General features: G+C 45.6%; 1 protein-coding gene across 1 annotated transcript in view; it reads right to left on the bottom strand.

Moving 5' to 3' along the window:
- LOC135913128 (calpain-5-like) overlaps positions 1-18,698 on the bottom strand; it is a 79,366-nt gene that overhangs the window by 19,795 nt on the left and 40,873 nt on the right. Inside the window, exons 8-10 of the mRNA XM_065445814.1 lie at positions 5,215-5,395; positions 4,815-4,931; positions 3,196-3,392 (exon numbers count right to left, since the gene is read on the bottom strand). Coding sequence (XP_065301886.1) covers positions 3,196-3,392; positions 4,815-4,931; positions 5,215-5,395 — 495 coding nt within the window. The remainder of the gene's footprint in view (positions 1-3,195; positions 3,393-4,814; positions 4,932-5,214; positions 5,396-18,698) is intronic.

The following is an 18,698-nucleotide window of genomic DNA, read 5'->3' as shown; positions in this document are numbered from 1 at the left end:
AAAAAGAAAAGGTTTGCTTTCGTACAGCTTTCCGCTTGCATGCAATAATATTGTTACATGTGGAAAGACACAGACTAAAGAGGCTATTTACAGGCTATTTACACAGGAGCCAGACAGCCAGGCTGACACTCGCTCGCACCAAGGGCACAAACCCACTTCACGTTGTTCTCGCGGTGGCTCGTTTCTTGAGCATCTCTCGATGATACCGTAATACTACCTCCCCCCCCCCCCCCTCCCCGCGGCAAAAGCGCCGTCACGGTGCTATTAAATATCCAAGGCGCGTGGAGAGTTTGTAGGGCTTGAGTTGGGTGACATGGACAATGTCACTGGTTGTCACAGCGGAGGACGTAGTGGGCGTAGCTAGAACGATTTCGTAGGTGACATCAGTCACTTGGCAGAGCATGCGATATGAGCCTGTTAACAGGAAAGCAGGTTTTCGCAAAGGCCAACTTTACGCAATGGTGACCAAAGCAACACGAGGGTGCTGGGCACAAAATGGACATCACGGTGACGGAGGTCGTAGCGTTGTTTCTGTTTGTCTTGAGACACTTGTAGACATGCGCATTGAAAGTTAGCGAGTATGGTCAGCATGGGCAATTGCATCATGGCCATAATCGCTAGTTGAAGCTATGGTGGACGGAAGCACAGTGTCCAGTGGCACCTCCACTAGAATGTTACATGTGGAAAGACACAGACGAAAGAGGCTATTTACAGGCTATTTACACTGGAGCCAGACAACCGGGCCGACACTCGCTCGCGCCAAGGGCACAGACCCACTTCATCGTCGTTCTCGAGGCAGCTCGTCTCTTGAGCATCTCTCGATGATATCGTAATAATATCTACCTGAATATCGGCTCGTGTCATGTCATCACTGTACACTGATGGCAATGTCATTGGCACTCGTGTCAATTCAGAGTGCATCACAGCTCATGTGCTGGCTTTTCAATTTCAGTTTTGGCGTCGTCCAAATCACTGTAGGTTATTTCTGCATAGAGGCTGAACGCGTTGTTAGAGTTGGTGAATCGTTCAATTGTTACTTCAGTGGGAATTGCAACACCACCAGTGCACAGGTCGTTGATCACAAAATCCATGAAAGGGGACTGATAGGGCACGCTGTTGTTATCTTGGGATGAGATGCCCTTCTCAGTACCGAGTATGAAACCCGCAAGGCGAAAGCAGCTGCAAAGTGTCTTGTCACTGCTTTCCAAGTGTCCAAAAGCCTGGCAACAACAGACCCGAGATCAGCGTTGTAACTTTTGCCGCTTCCAAGACCTTCACCTTACTTTTGAGAAAATCCAAAATCATCTACTTTGAATGTCAAAATCCTTGCTCAGGTCGGCTTGTGAACAGCTGCTCTCAGCTTGCTTATTGATGGCTGCTTGCTTTTCCTTCGTCAACCTACTGTAGTACTTTCCATGCTTCGAAGCCATTGGCGAGGATGACAAAGTTGTCATTACCGATAATGGCAACTTCTTTTAATGACTAACATGGCACCAAACAGCAGGAAGCTTTGCAGTGAATGTCGAAGCAGCTAGGCGTCACACTGCAGAGTGCACAACAGCACAAAACGACCACACATCAAACATCATGGATCGATGTGAGACAGCGCTGGTTTGAGTCTGCAAGGTAATCAAAACGGCAGTGGTGGTGGCTTCGATTATTGCTGTCCCAGACCTACAGTCATGGGCACAAATCTTAAAAAATCATATGGTGAAGGGTTTTAGCGTTCAAAATGTGGGACATACAGTTAAGCCTCAATATAACAAGCTTCAATACAACGAAATTCTTGATATAAAGAGGTATTTAACTTTCATAACCTCTTGTCTGTAGAACACCATGTATTTAGAACTTCAATATAATGAAGTGGGTTTGTAGGCGATTTCAATATAACAAAATTTCACTGCCGCCACAAGGAAACGCCGAGACAAATGGAAACTTTTGCAGACACAGATGGCCAAATGATTTAATTACAAGCGACTGCTTGCAAATGCACCTCTCGAATCGCATGCCGCGAGACAAAAGCCACCGCTGAAGTGGCACCGCATCATGTTTCGTATCAACTCCAAGTACGAGGAGATCCTATTGCGCCCTGCGGACTGTGTGCTTTAGGTGTGAGTGGAAATGTGCACAGGTGAGACAAGATGTCTTCACTAGTGCTGCCTTCCCGTGCAAGCAAAGGAAAAGAAGGGGAGGGGAACAAGCTTGTGCTAACGTGATAGAGCGCGCGCGAGAAGCAGGGGATGCAAGTTGGCGCGCTCGCGATTTCTGGTGTGCGTCTCAGCCGAGGCTGCGCATGGCTGTAAGCGTGGATGAGTGCATACGCAGCTGCACATCTTTCTTTAGGGGTGATTTGTCGCGTGTGGAAAGAGTGGGCATGCTGAGACGGCGTGGCATCACTTAAGCTGTCTTCCCGTGCATTTCACATCGGAGGTTGCATAATCTCGAGTCTCGGTGACCCATTGGAGAGAGAGGCAGATGAAGCATTCCCTCCCTGCTGTTGACACTTTTCCTGATAGTGTCGTCCCAATTTGGGCAATGCTATCAGCTGTGGGGTGGAGCGCAAATGAAAGCGTGGCTGGATTCGCTGAATTCGTACTGCCGAGTAGATACCGTCAATGTATGCGGCATGAAACCATATCATTTGTTGCTGACTCCCAAATTTATCAAAATGAATTGTTTTCTTATCCGAATTTGCATCTTTCGATTGCCTAATAATCTGGAAATTTCTGCAGCCCCTTTCCGTGTAAGAAAGATAGATCAGCGACTGTACTTATTTGCATGAAAGGTCGAATTTCAATAGAACAAAATTTTGATATAACGAAGCAAATTGCCAATTTTACCGACTTCGTTATATCGAGGTTTACCTGTACGTTCGCTCTATGGGGTATGTGGCGATGCCGCGAAGGCATCCAAATTATTGGGCATGTTCGAAAAAATCGCTCGTTGACTGTAAATCCACAGTGATCAGCTGGCAAAATGGATCTTCACTCTCTTGCGAACATTAAATATTATAAAGTAAGACAGTGATATCTCTTGTCGTTTCTCTCACATTTGGATATGACTTCTTGTATTTACTGCTTAGACATTTATCAGCATAGATGTCCAGCTGTTGGTCCCTGTTGTGTCGTGATACCTTGTGTTTTCATTTCTAAAGTCACTTGATTGTCATGTCACGTCACTGCAAAAATGCCCTACCTGGCATCAAGTGGTTGGCGGTACAACAGGCGCAGCAGGAACCGCCGTGCCTGCCCCGGCTCGAAAGTGGTGGGCAGAAGGCAGTAGCGGCCACGCTGCAGGCTGCACTCTAGGAACACGCCCCGCGCGCGCACATACTCCGAGCTGCACACCTTCGGCTTGAGCACATGCACTCGGAACTGCCGATTCACCTCCATCTGCGCCAAACAGCAGTTGGCACCGCCCAATCTTTACACAAAGTATTAAAGCAAAATGAAACTATATATAGTCATCGCACAGTATAGTTGACTTTAGTTAATTCGAACCTGATGGGACCGACGAAAGTTATCTTATTATCCGGCGGGTCAAATTAAGCAAGATGAAGAAACAAAGGCTAAAAGACACAGCTGATTCATTTTGCAGGATTTGCCTGATTCTAACACACCCTCGAATCAAATGCGCGCCCACTTTCTATGTGTCCAAAGTAATAGATTAATGTAGAAATGCCATTAAATCTCCTAAACGAAGTAGAAAGCTGACGCACATCCCATTCTTTAGCAAGAATTGTTGCACAGACAGCCGGTTTCCTAAAGCCAGCTTCGTCACATGATTTTTAATGTCAGCTTCGCTGCAGTACACACGTGTTATGTGGCAAATCATAACTGTAATCGGAATTTGTGAGCTGCACGTATTGCTTGAAAATCATCCTAGGGTGGGCCGAAAATAGGAGTTTCCGACAAGAAATGGCATGTGATAAACTCGCTGCCCCCTAAGCTCCGCTGAGACAGACGCTGTCACTAAAGTGACAGCGTCTGTCTGTCCCTATTGGGGTCATCAGAGGGGTCTGGCACATGTGTGCTGATTGGTCAAATTCGAATTATCTGGCTAATTCCAATTTTAGGATCGAAATAACGAAAGTTTGGGCCCATAATATGCATGGGCGCCTGCCGGGAACTTCAGCCAGGATCGAATTAACCAAAAATCGAATTAACTGGAGTCGAACTAACGGTAGTCTACTGCAGTGGTAAACTATTCGATCTGTAAAAACCAAGTTGCCCAGGTTAACAATGTGCAAGATAGCCTTGGCAAGATAGACAGTATTTCCGGTCCTTTAAGCAGCAGAATAAGAAACATGAGGTGCAGGTGACAAGACATCACAAATTACAGCTTGTGGGATTTCACACATATATATTAAAGGGTCTATGATACAAACCTACAACTATTCTCAGTTTATAATTGCAACTGAGTAGAGTGGCCAATATGATTATATACGCAAAAAATAACTGTGCTCTCAGAGAACAATTAGACTGTAAATTTCAGTACAAAATAGCTGCTTTAAAATGGGTTTCTTAAACAGTTTTTATTGCATAGCTGGGCGCAGAGGGTATATCTCAAGGAATGCTTTCTCACAAGAATTTCGTGTCGGAGCACTATAACAAAACAGGTACAAGTGGTAAAACTTTGCCCTCCTCTCAACCCACAGCATTCCCTCTCAACTTTTACACCCATCTTGTTTGCTTTGTTTACTGTTTACCTAAAGATGCTAAAAGAAAAGAAAGCAATTTCCATTTCTTTGGCCTATGTGAACAAGGTCCTGAAATGCCATAAAATATGTTCTTTTGTTATATGTGTTTTCTCACCTGCATGACGTGAATGCCGATGGCGAAGTGCCCAGTGGGTTCCTCAGCACTCGTGCTGTCCTGCACCAGGTAGGCCAGCACAACCACCGTCCCATCTTCCACGACATCCAGGCGGTACTGCGTGCCACCACACTTCACATAGCAAGGCCTGATGATGGCTCTCATTCAGAGATGAGAATTGGCACACTCAAAATGTTACCTGACTTTTTTCATTATCATTTTTATGCATGCACATTCATCAGGATAAGGGCTGCTTCCAGCAATCTCCAATCAGCCCTGTTCTTTCCTGTTTCCTTTCCTTCTTGCCATGTTACATTTTTATGTTTCTATTCCCTAGCCAACAGACAATTTTGCACCAGAAAAAAGCAAGAAGGGAGAGATATGGTACGGCAGGGCTCACCTGTGGGTTCCGAAGGAAGCTAGACCTGTGGTTGATACAGCCCCCGGCACGGTCCATGGTACTCCCGCGCTCCCCCAGGGTCCACTCACCCAGGAAGCTCTCCTCCCGCCACCCACCGCGGCCTGGCAGGTGGCACACGCAGGTGTCTGTGAAAGTGCCAACAAAGTCCTCGAGGGGAATCCTGCGCATGTTGGGAGGAGCCTGTAAGAGGGTGCCCAAAGTCTACTGTGCTTCACCACTGGTTGCACTTCTCTTCACTTTATGGGCCTCTTCACGAGTACTGGGAGTTCCTTACAATATAACCTAGAGTAAAGACTCAGAGCAGCAGTCTTGACCTATTTGCACTTACAATCCTATGCGCAAGTTTCACACACCATGCGGCCTTAACAGGCATAATTGGGCATGTCTATACCTAATTCGGCTAAATGTTGCAAACACTAAACACGCCATTGCTTCTACTGGCCTGGCCTAGCCCGCTCAGAGCGGCGTTATGTCAGCACCTGCGAGCTCTATCAACGACGAAAGAAACTGTCTACGCTTCCTGCTGGGTATCTTCAGTCCCCCAACGTCCCAACTGAGCCCTTCTTCCATGTAGGTTTAGACCTTCTCTAGCTATTTCCTACCTCTGCTTCAGGAAACAAATGGGTTGCCATCACTACCGATTACGCAACGCGCTATGCAATGACACGAGCGTTGGTGGCCAGCTGTGTTACAGATGTGGCAGACTTCTCTTCCGTGACACAATTTTGGTACACAGTGCCCCACGTCAATTGCTGACTGACTGAAGCTGTACCTTCCTGTCCAAAGTCATCGACGATATCCTGCGCTGCTGCTTCACACAGCACAAGATCACCACGTCACACCATTGCCAGATGAACGAGCTCACCGAATGCTTAAATTGGACCTTAAGAGATGTGCTTTCAAAAAACCATATTTACTTGCATAATGATTGCACTCGTGTAATGATCGCACCTCTGAATTTTGTCGTCAAAATTCAATTTTTTTCTTTCCCGCGTGATGATAGCACCCCAAACTTGCCGCAGTGATATGTTGTGTGCCAAGTATAGCTAACGATGATCGTGCTTAGCATCTGTCGAATGATGTCGAATGCTTCACAAACGACTCAAGACATACTAAGCGGTCTGCATGCAACAAACACATTCCTAAGCAGATGCCCCATTTCATTCCTTTTATCACTTCCCATACTTCCATGAAAAAAAAAGAAAGCTACAACCAGGCTTGCCTTGGCTTTATTATTTGTAGGCTTTATAATGGTTGTGGCCAACAACAACAAAAAAGGCACCTTTTGTTTCCTCTCGTCTGCACTCATGGGCATGCAACAAATTGAAAGCGACGATGACAGTAGCCACATTTACACCGATACATTAGAAGTGTACTCTATTCATATGCCAATGCTTGTAACACAGCTAAGAACACAAGCAGCTAGGTGTAACACAGGCAGCTAGGTGCACACATCTCTGTTTCTGTGCCCTCAAAGTGGACATGGCTATGTTATTGCTGCAAGCTTGCCGATATTAATGATATTATTCATTACCGATATGGAAGAAACTGTTTCAATGCATGTAATGCACTCACACACACAAAAAAAATAGCGTTCGGCGCGTTTGGCTTGCTCTATCGGCCACTATTTTTGTTTTGGTGTACCGCACTGTTACAGGGGCAGCTGCCTGTTTGTTGACTTGTTGTCATCCCGCAGCGATCGCAGATAAAAAACAATTCTTTTTTTCTTTTCGCGGAAAAATTAACCCACGTAATGACTGCACCATTGAATTTGCATCAATTTTTTTTACATAAAAGTCTCGAACACGGCTCTTCTATTATGCGAGTAAATACGGTGTGTGTTGGCTTACCACCGTGATTGGGACCTTGCGCTGCAATACGTGACATTCGCACATAATTTGTCCCGCCACGACATTGCTGTACAGTGAAATCTCGGTACAACGAACTTCAGGGGACCGCGGGAAAATGTTCGTTATTCTGAAAGGTCGTTATAGTGAAAGCCCAAAAATTAGCCATAACAATAGCATTTCAGTAACGCAAGCGTGCTACCTTTGAAACGGTACCTCCTTGAACTCGTTTCTCACACAATGCACACGTGATCGTCAGACAAGGCACATTTATTTGAAATAGTCCGTGATCGTCTTCTGACGGGTGCAGCACAGACTCTGCAGCACGAACGATTCCAGACCGTCCGCATTCTTATGCACGCCTTCGGCCGCTGTGCCGCTTTTGGCTATAAATATGCGGAGTTTTCGCAAGCGGTCCAACGCATCTGTGGCCGACACGGACTCGTCGCGGTCTTCGGGTGCTGCAATAACGTGCAGCAAGATTCTTGCTGATGCTTAAAGATTTTCTCCTTATCTTTGAGAATCGTGGCGATCGTCGACCGCGCCACTCTACGTTCTTTAGCCACGACGGTTTGTTTCTTCCCGTCTTCTATCTCGCGAAAAATCTCTACTCTCTCGCTCAAAGAAAACTGCTTTCGCTTCTTCGCTGTGCTTAGAGTTGTTGAGCTCATGGCAACGCGAACGCCGGCACGCACTTCTAACACAATAATATAACGAGAAGAAAAACAAGATGGACAGGCCTGATACGGGTGACAGCACGCGAACAACTGAGAAAACAAGCAAGAAAAACGTGATGCGTCGTCACCTCCGCAACAGAAAAAAAAAAGGCCCACTTCAGCGTTAATTACTTTTTTTTTTCTTCTGCCGCACCGTCTCAGGTTTTACGAGCCCATGCTCCCCGCCTCTCCACTCACAAAACCTGGTGCGTCGTTGCCTCCACAACGGAGAAGGAAAAAAAAAAGTCTCCGCCCGCATCTTTCTCCTTCCGCGCCATCTCAGGTTTTTGCGGGAAGCAAGTTGCAAGGCGGCCCGCTCTTTGCGCTGCGTCGTCTGCTAGCTTAGAGCTCCGACTGCCGTGACGGATACACGGAAATCTAAGAATCCTCGCATTTCGGGATATGAGTTCGTAGTACTGAGGTGTTGTTAAGATGACACGGAAATTAAATAACGATCGTTATTCTGAAGTTCGTAGTAGTGAAATATTTTTACATTGAAACTATAAGCAGTCGGCACGGGATTTCATAAAAGTTCGTTAATCTGAAATGTTCGTTAATGTGGTGTTCGTTGTAACGGGGTTTGACTGTATACTCTCCCTTTTACCTTTTGCTTGGATGACAACCAACTTTACCGTTGGACACGTCTTCCTTCCCCTTGCAACTTCTGACTAGTGAATATGCGTGGAACGCCACTGCATGGGCCGATTAAGCTTGGCAGGCAGCCCGTAGTAGACTTGCTCCTTTCCAAGACAATCAAGCGCGTTTACGACCAGCAACATCGTGACTAACGTTTTGCTTTGAGTGCCCTCGTGTTACTTTGGTCCCCCTGCAGACATGCGGGCCTTTCTGAAAAGCTCCTTCCTTGCTACAGGGGCCCATGCAGCATCGTGCGACAAGAGGCTGACACCATGTACAAGGTTGTAACCGCCAATCCTACTGCGTCTTTTGTTTCGTTGTCCAGCAATGTTGTCCATGCTTCGAGACCCAAGCATTACTACTCTGCCTTTGTTGTGGGGCCTTAGTGATGCCGGGCTGGCACTACTCTTGCCGGCGCTCATGCTACGTGCTATTGGAAGAGGATGATGTCGACACTTGGATTTAGTGGGACATACCCACAGGAGACCCCTGCTGATCTAATGACGATGATGTGCCTTCCTTAATGTTGGCTGGCTTCCACGTTGGCCAGTGCTTGCTACCCTTGTAATGACACCCTGCAAATAGTTTTGCTACTGTGCTTTCATGTAACAGTAATTTAGGCCGAGCCGTGTTCGAGACGGCTTGCATGTCCACATCCTAGCATTCCCAAGGTGGCATGGCAGCTGTTTGGAAAGCCGTATAGATAGTGGCGCCAGACTTCCCTCTAGATAACAACGTAAGAAACTCGTTTCGCTGACGTTTACACACCAGCCTAGAGTGCTTGAGAAGTGCACTGCAGGACAAAGAAAACACTATTCATGCATTGTTACTAGGTATCAGAAACTGGCAATATGCTTGTGAGCAATGCTTGTCACCTACACACATAAATTAGAACCTTCAGTACAGTAACCTGAGTCTAGTAGCTGTTTTCGTATTACTCTTGTAGCATTTGCTTTGCAGCGCAATAGCCCTATCTTACCTAAAATCAGATCAAACTATGGAAAATGTATACTTCCCTTCTATGGTATTGCACTTTGGAATCGTATTCCTGTTACTATTAGGTCAACTTCTTTAAATACAACATGAAAAAAATACTGTTAGCAGAACCATCTTTTTATTTGTTATAAACATATTTTCATAATTGTTACATTTTCTTTACATTACTTTTATAAGACAAGTTTTATTTTTCCTTGTTAGTAGTGTGTAGAAAAGCGTATTTTTTGTACATTACTAGACATTCCTGTTTGTGAGCGTTTATTTGATATTATTGTATAGCACTGTTTTAATGCATATCTAATTGTTTACTATTTATTATAACTTGTTCGCTACCGATTGTATTTGTTGACACTTTCTTATTTTCTGTTTGCCTGTTTTGCTGTTCTAATACTCTCATGTACCCACTAATGATAGGAAGTCCTCTTGGCAGTTTCTCACTCTGGCACCTCCTGATGCTCTATGTAATATGTAAGCCCGTTCTCTGCACATGCAGTAGCAAACAATAAACTTCAACTTCAAGTGCTCTAGGCAAAAGTGGGGCGGACTGTAAATGAGCTCCACGACATCTGTAGCACTTGCATGCTTGTCGATAAGCAGTGGGTGAACAAGGGAAGCCTCAGGAAGCATAATGTTCTAACCAGAAGACTTGTCTTATTCAATGAGTCTCATCGCTTCAGTCAAAGGTAAGGTGGAAGAATCTGCATGTGACTCAATGCTGCCGCGGATCTGAGGGGAGTGGGACAGCTAGTACACCTCCGTTGACGCTTTCTTAGGCCACAGGCAGGGCTGCTACAGTGCCGGGGTCATCATATTCTGTTGCCTGCTAGTGGTGTGAGATGCTGCACTGACGTACTTCCCTGCATATGCCTTTGTAACACACCAAGATACTTAGTCTGTAGCATGACCAGCTCCTGTTGATCCTGCATTACTGTCGCCTATGCTATTTGCAGTGAAAAATTGACAATGTAACTAGAAATTATCTACTGAACTCCCTCTTTGATCCTATTTGCAGTGCAGTCATCTGGCATCGTACAACGTCTTGGTTGGCGCTTTTCAGCAAGTTTACAGCCTGTGTGTGTCTAGATGTGCTTGTGTTCTGTATCAATTGAAAAGTGTCGCACCGTTGCCTCAATTGTGTGTGAGCATGCAGGAAGTGATGGCAGTACTGTGAAGTCAATGTCATAGGCACACATTTCTGTTCAGATGTACAGGAACTATCAGAATTGCAAATTGGTGAGTACTGCTTTGCAAACTACCCACCATGGTTGCTCAGTGGCTATGGTGTTGGGCTGCTGATTACGAGGTTGCGAGACCGTATCCCGGCCACGGCGGCCGCATTTCGATGGGGGCGAAATGAGAAAACACCCGTGTACTTAGATTTAGGTGCACGTTAAAGAACCCCAGGTGGTCGAAATTTCCGGAGTCTTCCACTACGGCGTGCCTCATAATCAAAAAGTGGTTTTGGCACGTAAAACCCCATAATTTAATTTTTTAAATTTTTTGCTTTGCATACTGACAAACATGTAGTACGTACTACAGTCCCTTCTGCAGTGGAACCCTGATTATATGACTTTCTCAGGACCACGCATAAATGGTGTATAATCCGACCAACAAAAATTACAGTGCAGTTCACTTGTAACGATATCAAGAACGGAAAATGCGATAGTTATAGCTGTTCATCACTATATCTAAACCGTAGGAAAAAGAAGGAAGGAAGAAAAAAGCTGTTGAACATACCTCTGAAACTAAATTTGCCACTTAAGATGGACAATTGGCATTGTAGAAAGTAGGGCGTGAAAAATGAAATGTTTATTTATGCCTCTAAACGGCATGTCAAGTGTTAGGCGCCGAAACAGTCAGAAGTCTACACTTGCATTCGCACAAGTTTCAGGTTCCCAACCGCAGTGCGCATCGCGTACAGCGGCTGCGCGCACACTGGTGGGTATAATGTAGCATGCATGAAATCAGTTTGTGACTATCGACAACAGTGCACTTTGCGTGAATGTTGAGGTCGGTGTCAAAGATTGGCCACTGACAATCTCATCGTTGCCTCTGTCGCACCACGCCGCCGTCTGTGTCGCAACAACGATCACCCCACCAGAGATTCTTCGCAGAATTAGGTAGCATCATCTGAACTTAGAAACTCCTCCATCGAAGCACCATCTATTTTATCGCCAGTAGCGACGTGCTCCCAGAGTTCGGTAATGTTTTTGCCGATGACTGCTTCCTTTTTCGGGAAATAACAAATGATAGTGACAAGCACATGATTCAGTCTGACCTTAATGCTATCTCAACATGGTCCAAAACTTGGAATATGACTTTAAATGCTGAAAAGTGCAAACTTAGCGCATCTCTCGTGTTAATAGTGAATTGCCCATATATCTCTTAAAGGTGTGTTACTTAATCCTGTTACAAGATATAAGTACCTCGGAATTCATATTACATCTAGCTTTAGCTGGCATGCTCACATTGAGCACATCACTAACAAAGCTAATCGCATGCTCGGATATCTGAGACGTAACTTTCACATTGCTCCAACTAGCATTAAACTTCTACTCTATACCACACTTGTACGTTCACAACTAGAATATGCTTCATCAGTCTGGGACCCTGGTGTTAAGAGTTTGATCGACCTACTGGAGATGGTACAACACAAATTAGCGTGGTTTATTCTCTCTGACTTTCGGCGTACATCAAGCATAACCACTACGAAGACTACCCTGGGCCTAACTTCACTTGCATCACGATGCAAAATTGCACGCCTGTGCCTTTTTCACAAAATATTTCATCATGAGTCTATTTGCTACGAGTTACTTCTTCCCCCTTCGTATATTTCACGCCGCACAGATCACATACATAAGGTAGGCATTTCTACATGCAAAACTAAAACATTCTCGGATTCTTTTATTCCTCACAGGTCATATGACTGGAACCACCTTTCTTCCTCAATTGCCACAATTCTTGACCCTGTATTGTATTGTTTCGGACTGCTGTTACCGCTTCTATTGAATGATATATTGTGCTGATCTTTTATTCTAACTTATTTATGTTTTGGTAATTTATTGTTCTCTTCTGTTTTTTGTACATTCAGTGTTATTATGTATTACCCACTCCTCTCTGTAATGCTTTGCCCTGAGGGAAATAAATAAATAAATAAATAAATAAATAAATAAATAAATAAATAAATGTCAGCGGCTGCTACCGCGTTGGTTTCACTCGTGGGCTTTTGCCCTGGTGCACAAACCACGCCGTTTCTGTTGATCGGCATGGTCAGTGGTTCTAGCCTTCATGACCGTGGTACTCGCAGTTCTCAGAATTGTCGATATCATCGACTGCACAAGCTCGTACTTCGAGCCTTGTAAAATTTGCAGCTTCGTCTCAGGCGACACAGTTTTGCACTTTGCCAACGCACCTACTACTGCTTCCGCGGCGCATTTCCGTGCTTGCTGAGGAAGAGAGGGAGATTGTAGAAAGGGAGCGCGGGCTTGGTTTGCTTCTCGCTTTATTTTTTCATCTTCTCTCTGGACGCTCGCTGGCGACGCAGACGCGGTACAGCTGGCACCATCTTGTGGCATGCTGCATTAACTTCTGGTGCTCTCTGTGCCTTTCGCAATCGGTGCGCTGGCAGGACGTGCTGCAAGGTAATGGCGGCAGATACGAACTTGCGTAGGCAAACTTTTCGCCCTGTCTCGGTTAAGGGGAACTTAGCAATACAAATTTCACAATTATTTTGCAAGGAAAACGCCACCCGAAAGGCAGAATTTTTATTGTTATATCCGATATGTCGTGAATAACATATCGTTACATGTGTTATGTTTTTCCTCATAGCCCTAACGCATAAGTTGATACTCTGGAGTCTATTCATCGATATAACCGATATATTGTTATATGTGGTATCGTTATAAGTGGACTGCACTGTATGTCACTAATGCACAGTTTTGTGAGACAGAGTTGTGAGGAGCTCCTATTTAAAGGACAAATACTCTGCAGGACTCAGATCCCAATACCTCCAAAAAAGTAAATGCAAAAAGACTACTGCAGTGCAGGTGTTATAAGTGAGCTTTATTGGAGGGATCTGGCATACTGTGTACTGCACCCGCCAGAATGCTAAAATGTTCTTTTCTCACCTACAAAACTTTAAATCGGTCATTTCTGAACTTTTTTTTTTGGCCACGCAGCAAGAGCTTTCTTTCCGAGTGCAGCAAGGAGGTCGCCTATGATGTTGCCTGTACAGAGAAATCTACGAATGTAGTCGACAGTATGCAGAACATCCGCGAACGTAGGTACAGACCTGGCAGCATCTGTGGTGTTGCATTCATCCAAGGTGGCAGCCAGCACAATGGGCACGAAACAATGCCTCCTTGAATGTTCATATCATACAACGACCCATGCGAAACTACAGGGAACCAAACTATGGATGCACGAGAAGTCTTGTGTGCTTGTGCATAGACAGAAAGCTCAGAATTGCGTTTGTGAACATGTGTACCCGATACGATCTGTGTGTCTTCCGGTAGCTAATTGGTCCAATCTTTGCACGTGCCTTTACGCTTTCCATACGCATTGGAGTGATATTCTAGGGTGATCACTTTCAGAGATAGTTTCACTTTTGTGAGACTCTGCCCCGATCTGTCGAAGTATATGGCCGACAGTGTTCTTGTCACTGTGCGAAGACAGCAAGCTTGGCAAAGCGACTGCTTGTGATTCACAAATCTGCTAGACCTTCCCATAGCAAGGATGCTAGTCATTGGCAAAGCGATCCTTGTGCAACCGTCCTGATCATCTCGTGTGAAATGATGCAGTTGTCCTTTTGTACGTTACTGACATATTGAAGGACTTTTTCCACACAATATGAAACCCTCGGAAGGTGCGACAAGTCCGATCAATGGCAAGTAGTTTGTTGCGCTGCTTCTGCCAGGAGCACATGCAGACTTTGTCAACACCAAGTGCCTTTTTACAGAACGATTCCCATGCTCCAGTGCATACTGCACAGCCCTTAAACATAAAATCAGCCAAATAACTAGAATTGCGGCCCATCGCTCAGAGCAAAACACAAGAGCGGTAGAAAAGTGAGCAACAAATATGAGAATTCGACACTGTTGTGGTGTGTAACCGAAGCCATATCAACAGAGCCTACCGAGTGCTGGTCACCCGCCCCTTCACTTGCACTCTCCCATGCTCTCGCATCTCCAGCAAACCACCTGGCCAACACCATGCCCAGCCACAAATAGCACGCGTTCCTATTACGTGAGAGTGAAGTTGTTGTTGCAGAGAGCAGTTGTACATTTGTTGCTCTCCCGAGTCTTCACGGTGCCTTTACACAGCCAGTCTTGCTAAGTGGCATTTCCGTCTGGTTGATCGTGGCATATTCGCGACCACTGTCAATGCTATCCTTACAAGTTAACAGCCAACCTGATGATTATGTTTTACAACTACGATATCTTTTACTCTTGTGCACGTGTTTACAGCAAGCGCACTTAATCTCGATGCCCATCACCTGGGAGGGAGGAAATAAGCTTTCTTCCTCCATGCCTGTCAGGCTCGTCGCTATGTGTTGGCACCATCCATGCAGGGGCTGCAGGTTTGATCCGTTTGATGACAAAGCAGCTGATGGCAAAGCCACGACAAGGGAACACTGGCAACAAGCAGGTGGTAAGAATAGGCAGACTGCTTTGGCTCAGCCTCTTACCAAATGCTTTCCGCCAGTGTTTTCTCGTAATGGCATTACCATTAGCTGCTCCTGCCACCAAATGCACAGCCGCTGCTTTTGCTGCGGCAAAACAGGACGGGCATCAAGGTTACAAACACTTCTTACTGTAAACACGTGCAGAAAAATGAAATATTCTAGTTTTCCCAATGAACGACAGCTTGGTCGTTCGATTACGAGACTGCGTGGCACCAAAGTTGGGGGCATGATTATTGTGAGGCCAAAACAAAACTCCTAATATTCAAGAGCAAAATTGAGGGCGCGTTTATTATGCGATTGCATTCATTACGAGAGTACCTGTGGTATTACTCCGGTGAATTTTGGCGCACACGTACAATTTAATAATTTGAGTAGACACATCTGATGGACTTTAATGATACTTCAGCGTCGCAAAGGACGGCTCAGTAAAAAAGCATAAGCATAGTCTCAACAACATTGACAGGTGCAATTTAAAGAGCCAGTTTGGCACTGTGTCACCATGATTCGCTCGAAAACTTCCTCTCTGTGCTTTGTCCTGTGTGCAATTGTGAAGCTGTGTTAGAAAGGTCCGAAACCGTGGCCTCATACTTTCCGACATTACTTAAATTTGGCTCTCCAATAATAACTTATGTGGAAAAGAAAGTCTGGCATTATATTTCTTCTTACTAACAATAAAAGTTTAGCCACAATATATATACAGTAAACCCTCGTTAACTCAAACTCTGATATATCTCGAAACATCGGTCAAGCCTCAATTTTTTCTGGCTCGGTGTCAACTCCACGTACTGTTCACATCTTGTCTTGAAATGCTTTAGAGCCGCATTTCGGATATCTCGAAATCTCAACTGTGAAAATGGTGGGAAAAAGTCGCTACCCAAAGGTTTCTATACTCTATATGTCGCTGTGATATCGCCAAAAGTGACAATGTAAGTTTGTAGCTAATTTTTAGTTTGTAGCATGATGAGGCACAGCAGGGTACTGCATAATCTTGTCATTTGATAAGCACGTCTTGCTGAGACGTGAGCGATGCGCCATCAGCTCGGCTGTGAAACCACCGAGAAGCCAAGTAGCGCTCTCGCGCTCTACTCAGTTGGTTTTGCAAGCAGAGCGCAGGAAGCTATCTTCGTTCCGCTGCTGGCACTAGTCTTGTGTGCAAGCGTACTAGCGTTCCCGCTAATCAGTTATGTGGAAATCGTGGTGTCGGAATGACACGATGAGCTGTGCGAAACTGGCAACCTAAATTACTGACACGCGAGAAGTCCAGTGTGCTCGCGTGCAAAGAAAGCTTCCAACTGCATGCCTGAACATGCATATCTGAAATGATTTGCACGCCTTCCGGTGGATAATCAGTTCCGTCTTTCCAAATGCTTTCGCGCTTTCCGTACGCGCTAGGGCGGTATTTTTGGGTGGTCACTTTTGGAGAGTTTACAAGTTTTACAAGGTTCGACAATGGACGCGTCGAAAAGACCTGGAACATTGCGAAATCGGGGATGTACAACTGGGGTTCCACTGTCCTGCAAGAATCGCACAAGGATGGCGGTGTCTAAGCAGTGCAAATCGCTAACGGTCACACGATTTTCACCATGTGTCCCATCACTAGTGTTGAACACGTCGGTGTCTACGTGCAACAGTGTGTGATTGACTTCGTGGGAGGATAACTATTATCTGTAGCTGCCCGACTTGTTGGGTGCCAAGTAGCGCAATATTTTGTAAAAGTGATCTACCGAAGATATTGCTCTCATTATACTGAGCTTTGGCAAGAAATTTGGTGGCTACTGGCGTCTATATTGAAAGGCTTTATGTTGCCTATGCGTAGCCAGGGGCTTATATTTTTGTGAATTCGCTTATCTTTAAACTTTTCCACTTTTTACAACTTTGAGTTAATGGGGTTTTACTGCATGCTGGGAGAGAGAGAGGGAGACAAAACTTCATTTCTGACGAGGCACGGAAAGGGGTGGATCCCCGTGGTGGGTAGAGCCCTCAGTCCAAGGCCCCAGTAGCGGTGGCAGCACTTTTGGCTCTGGCAATCAGCTTTCGCTGATCCTCCAATGCCGAGGTGGCCAGCACCATCTCCCACTGCTCGTGTGTCGCGTTTCGGTTGGGGTAGTTATTAGGTATTTTTTGGCAGGCCCATGTGGTGTGGCATAGGGTAGCTTGCTCTGTGCAGAAAGGACAAAGGGGTTGGTAAAGGGTGGGGTACATGGCTTGGAAGAAACTGAGGTGAGGATAGGCGTTGGTCTGGCGTTGCCTCCAGGCCGTGGCTTCAGCTCTGCTGAGGGATAGCTGCGGTGGCAGCATCATTCTTCTCAAAATGTGGTAGTGCTGAAGTATTTCGTAGTACAGTGAAATCTCGGTACAACGAACTTCAGGGGACCGCGGGAAAATGTTCGTTATTCTGAAAGGTCGTTATAGTGAAAGCCCAAAAATTAGCCATAACAATAGCATTTCAGTAACGCAAGCGTGCTACCTTTGAAACGGTACCTCCTTGAACTCGTTTCTCACACAATGCACACGTGATCGTCAGACAAGGCACATTTATTTGAAATAGTCCGTGATCGTCTTCTGACGGGTGCAGCACAGACTCTGCAGCACGAACGATTCCAGACCGTCCGCATTCTTATGCACGCCTTCGGCCGCTGTGCCGCTTTTGGCTATAAATATGCGGAGTTTTCGCAAGCGGTCCAACGCATCTGTGGCCGACACGGACTCGTCGCGGTCTTCGGGTGCTGCAATAACGTGCAGCAAGATTCTTGCTGATGCTTAAAGATTTTCTCCTTATCTTTGAGAATCGTGGCGATCGTCGACCGCGCCACTCTACGTTCTTTAGCCACGACGGTTTGTTTCTTCCCGTCTTCTATCTCGCGAAAAATCTCTACTCTCTCGCTCAAAGAAAACTGCTTTCGCTTCTTCGCTGTGCTTAGAGTTGTTGAGCTCATGGCAACGCGAACGCCGGCACGCACTTCTAACACAATAATATAACGAGAAGAAAAACAAGATGGACAGGCCTGATACGGGTGACAGCACGCGAACAACTGAGAAAACAAGCAAGAAAAACGTGATGCGTCGTCACCTCCGCAACAGAAAAAAAAAAAGGCCCACTTCAGCGTTAATTACTTTTTTTTTTCTTCTGCCGCACCGTCTCAGGTTTTACGAGCCCATGCTCCCCGCCTCTCCACTCACAAAACCTGGTGCGTCGTTGCCTCCACAACGGAGAAGGAAAAAAAAAAGTCTCCGCCCGCATCTTTCTCCTTCCGCGCCATCTCAGGTTTTTGCGGGAAGCAAGTTGCAAGGCGGCCCGCTCTTTGCGCTGCGTCGTCTGCTAGCTTAGAGCTCCGACTGCCGTGACGGATACACGGAAATCTAAGAATCCTCGCATTTCGGGATATGAGTTCGTAGTACTGAGGTGTTGTTAAGATGACACGGAAATTAAATAACGATCGTTATTCTGAAGTTCGTAGTAGTGAAATATTTTTACATTGAAACTATAAGCAGTCGGCACGGGATTTCATAAAAGTTCGTTAATCTGAAATGTTCGTTAATGTGGTGTTCGTTGTAACGGGGTTTGACTGTAAGTGCGTAGTGCTT

Source organism: Dermacentor albipictus, chromosome 1 (genome assembly GCF_038994185.2).
Source record: "Dermacentor albipictus isolate Rhodes 1998 colony chromosome 1, USDA_Dalb.pri_finalv2, whole genome shotgun sequence".
NCBI classification, from domain to species: Eukaryota; Metazoa; Arthropoda; class Arachnida; order Ixodida; family Ixodidae; genus Dermacentor; species Dermacentor albipictus.
The sequence above is the reverse complement of the archived record's forward strand: the minus strand, read 5'-3'. Positions and strand labels throughout refer to the sequence as shown.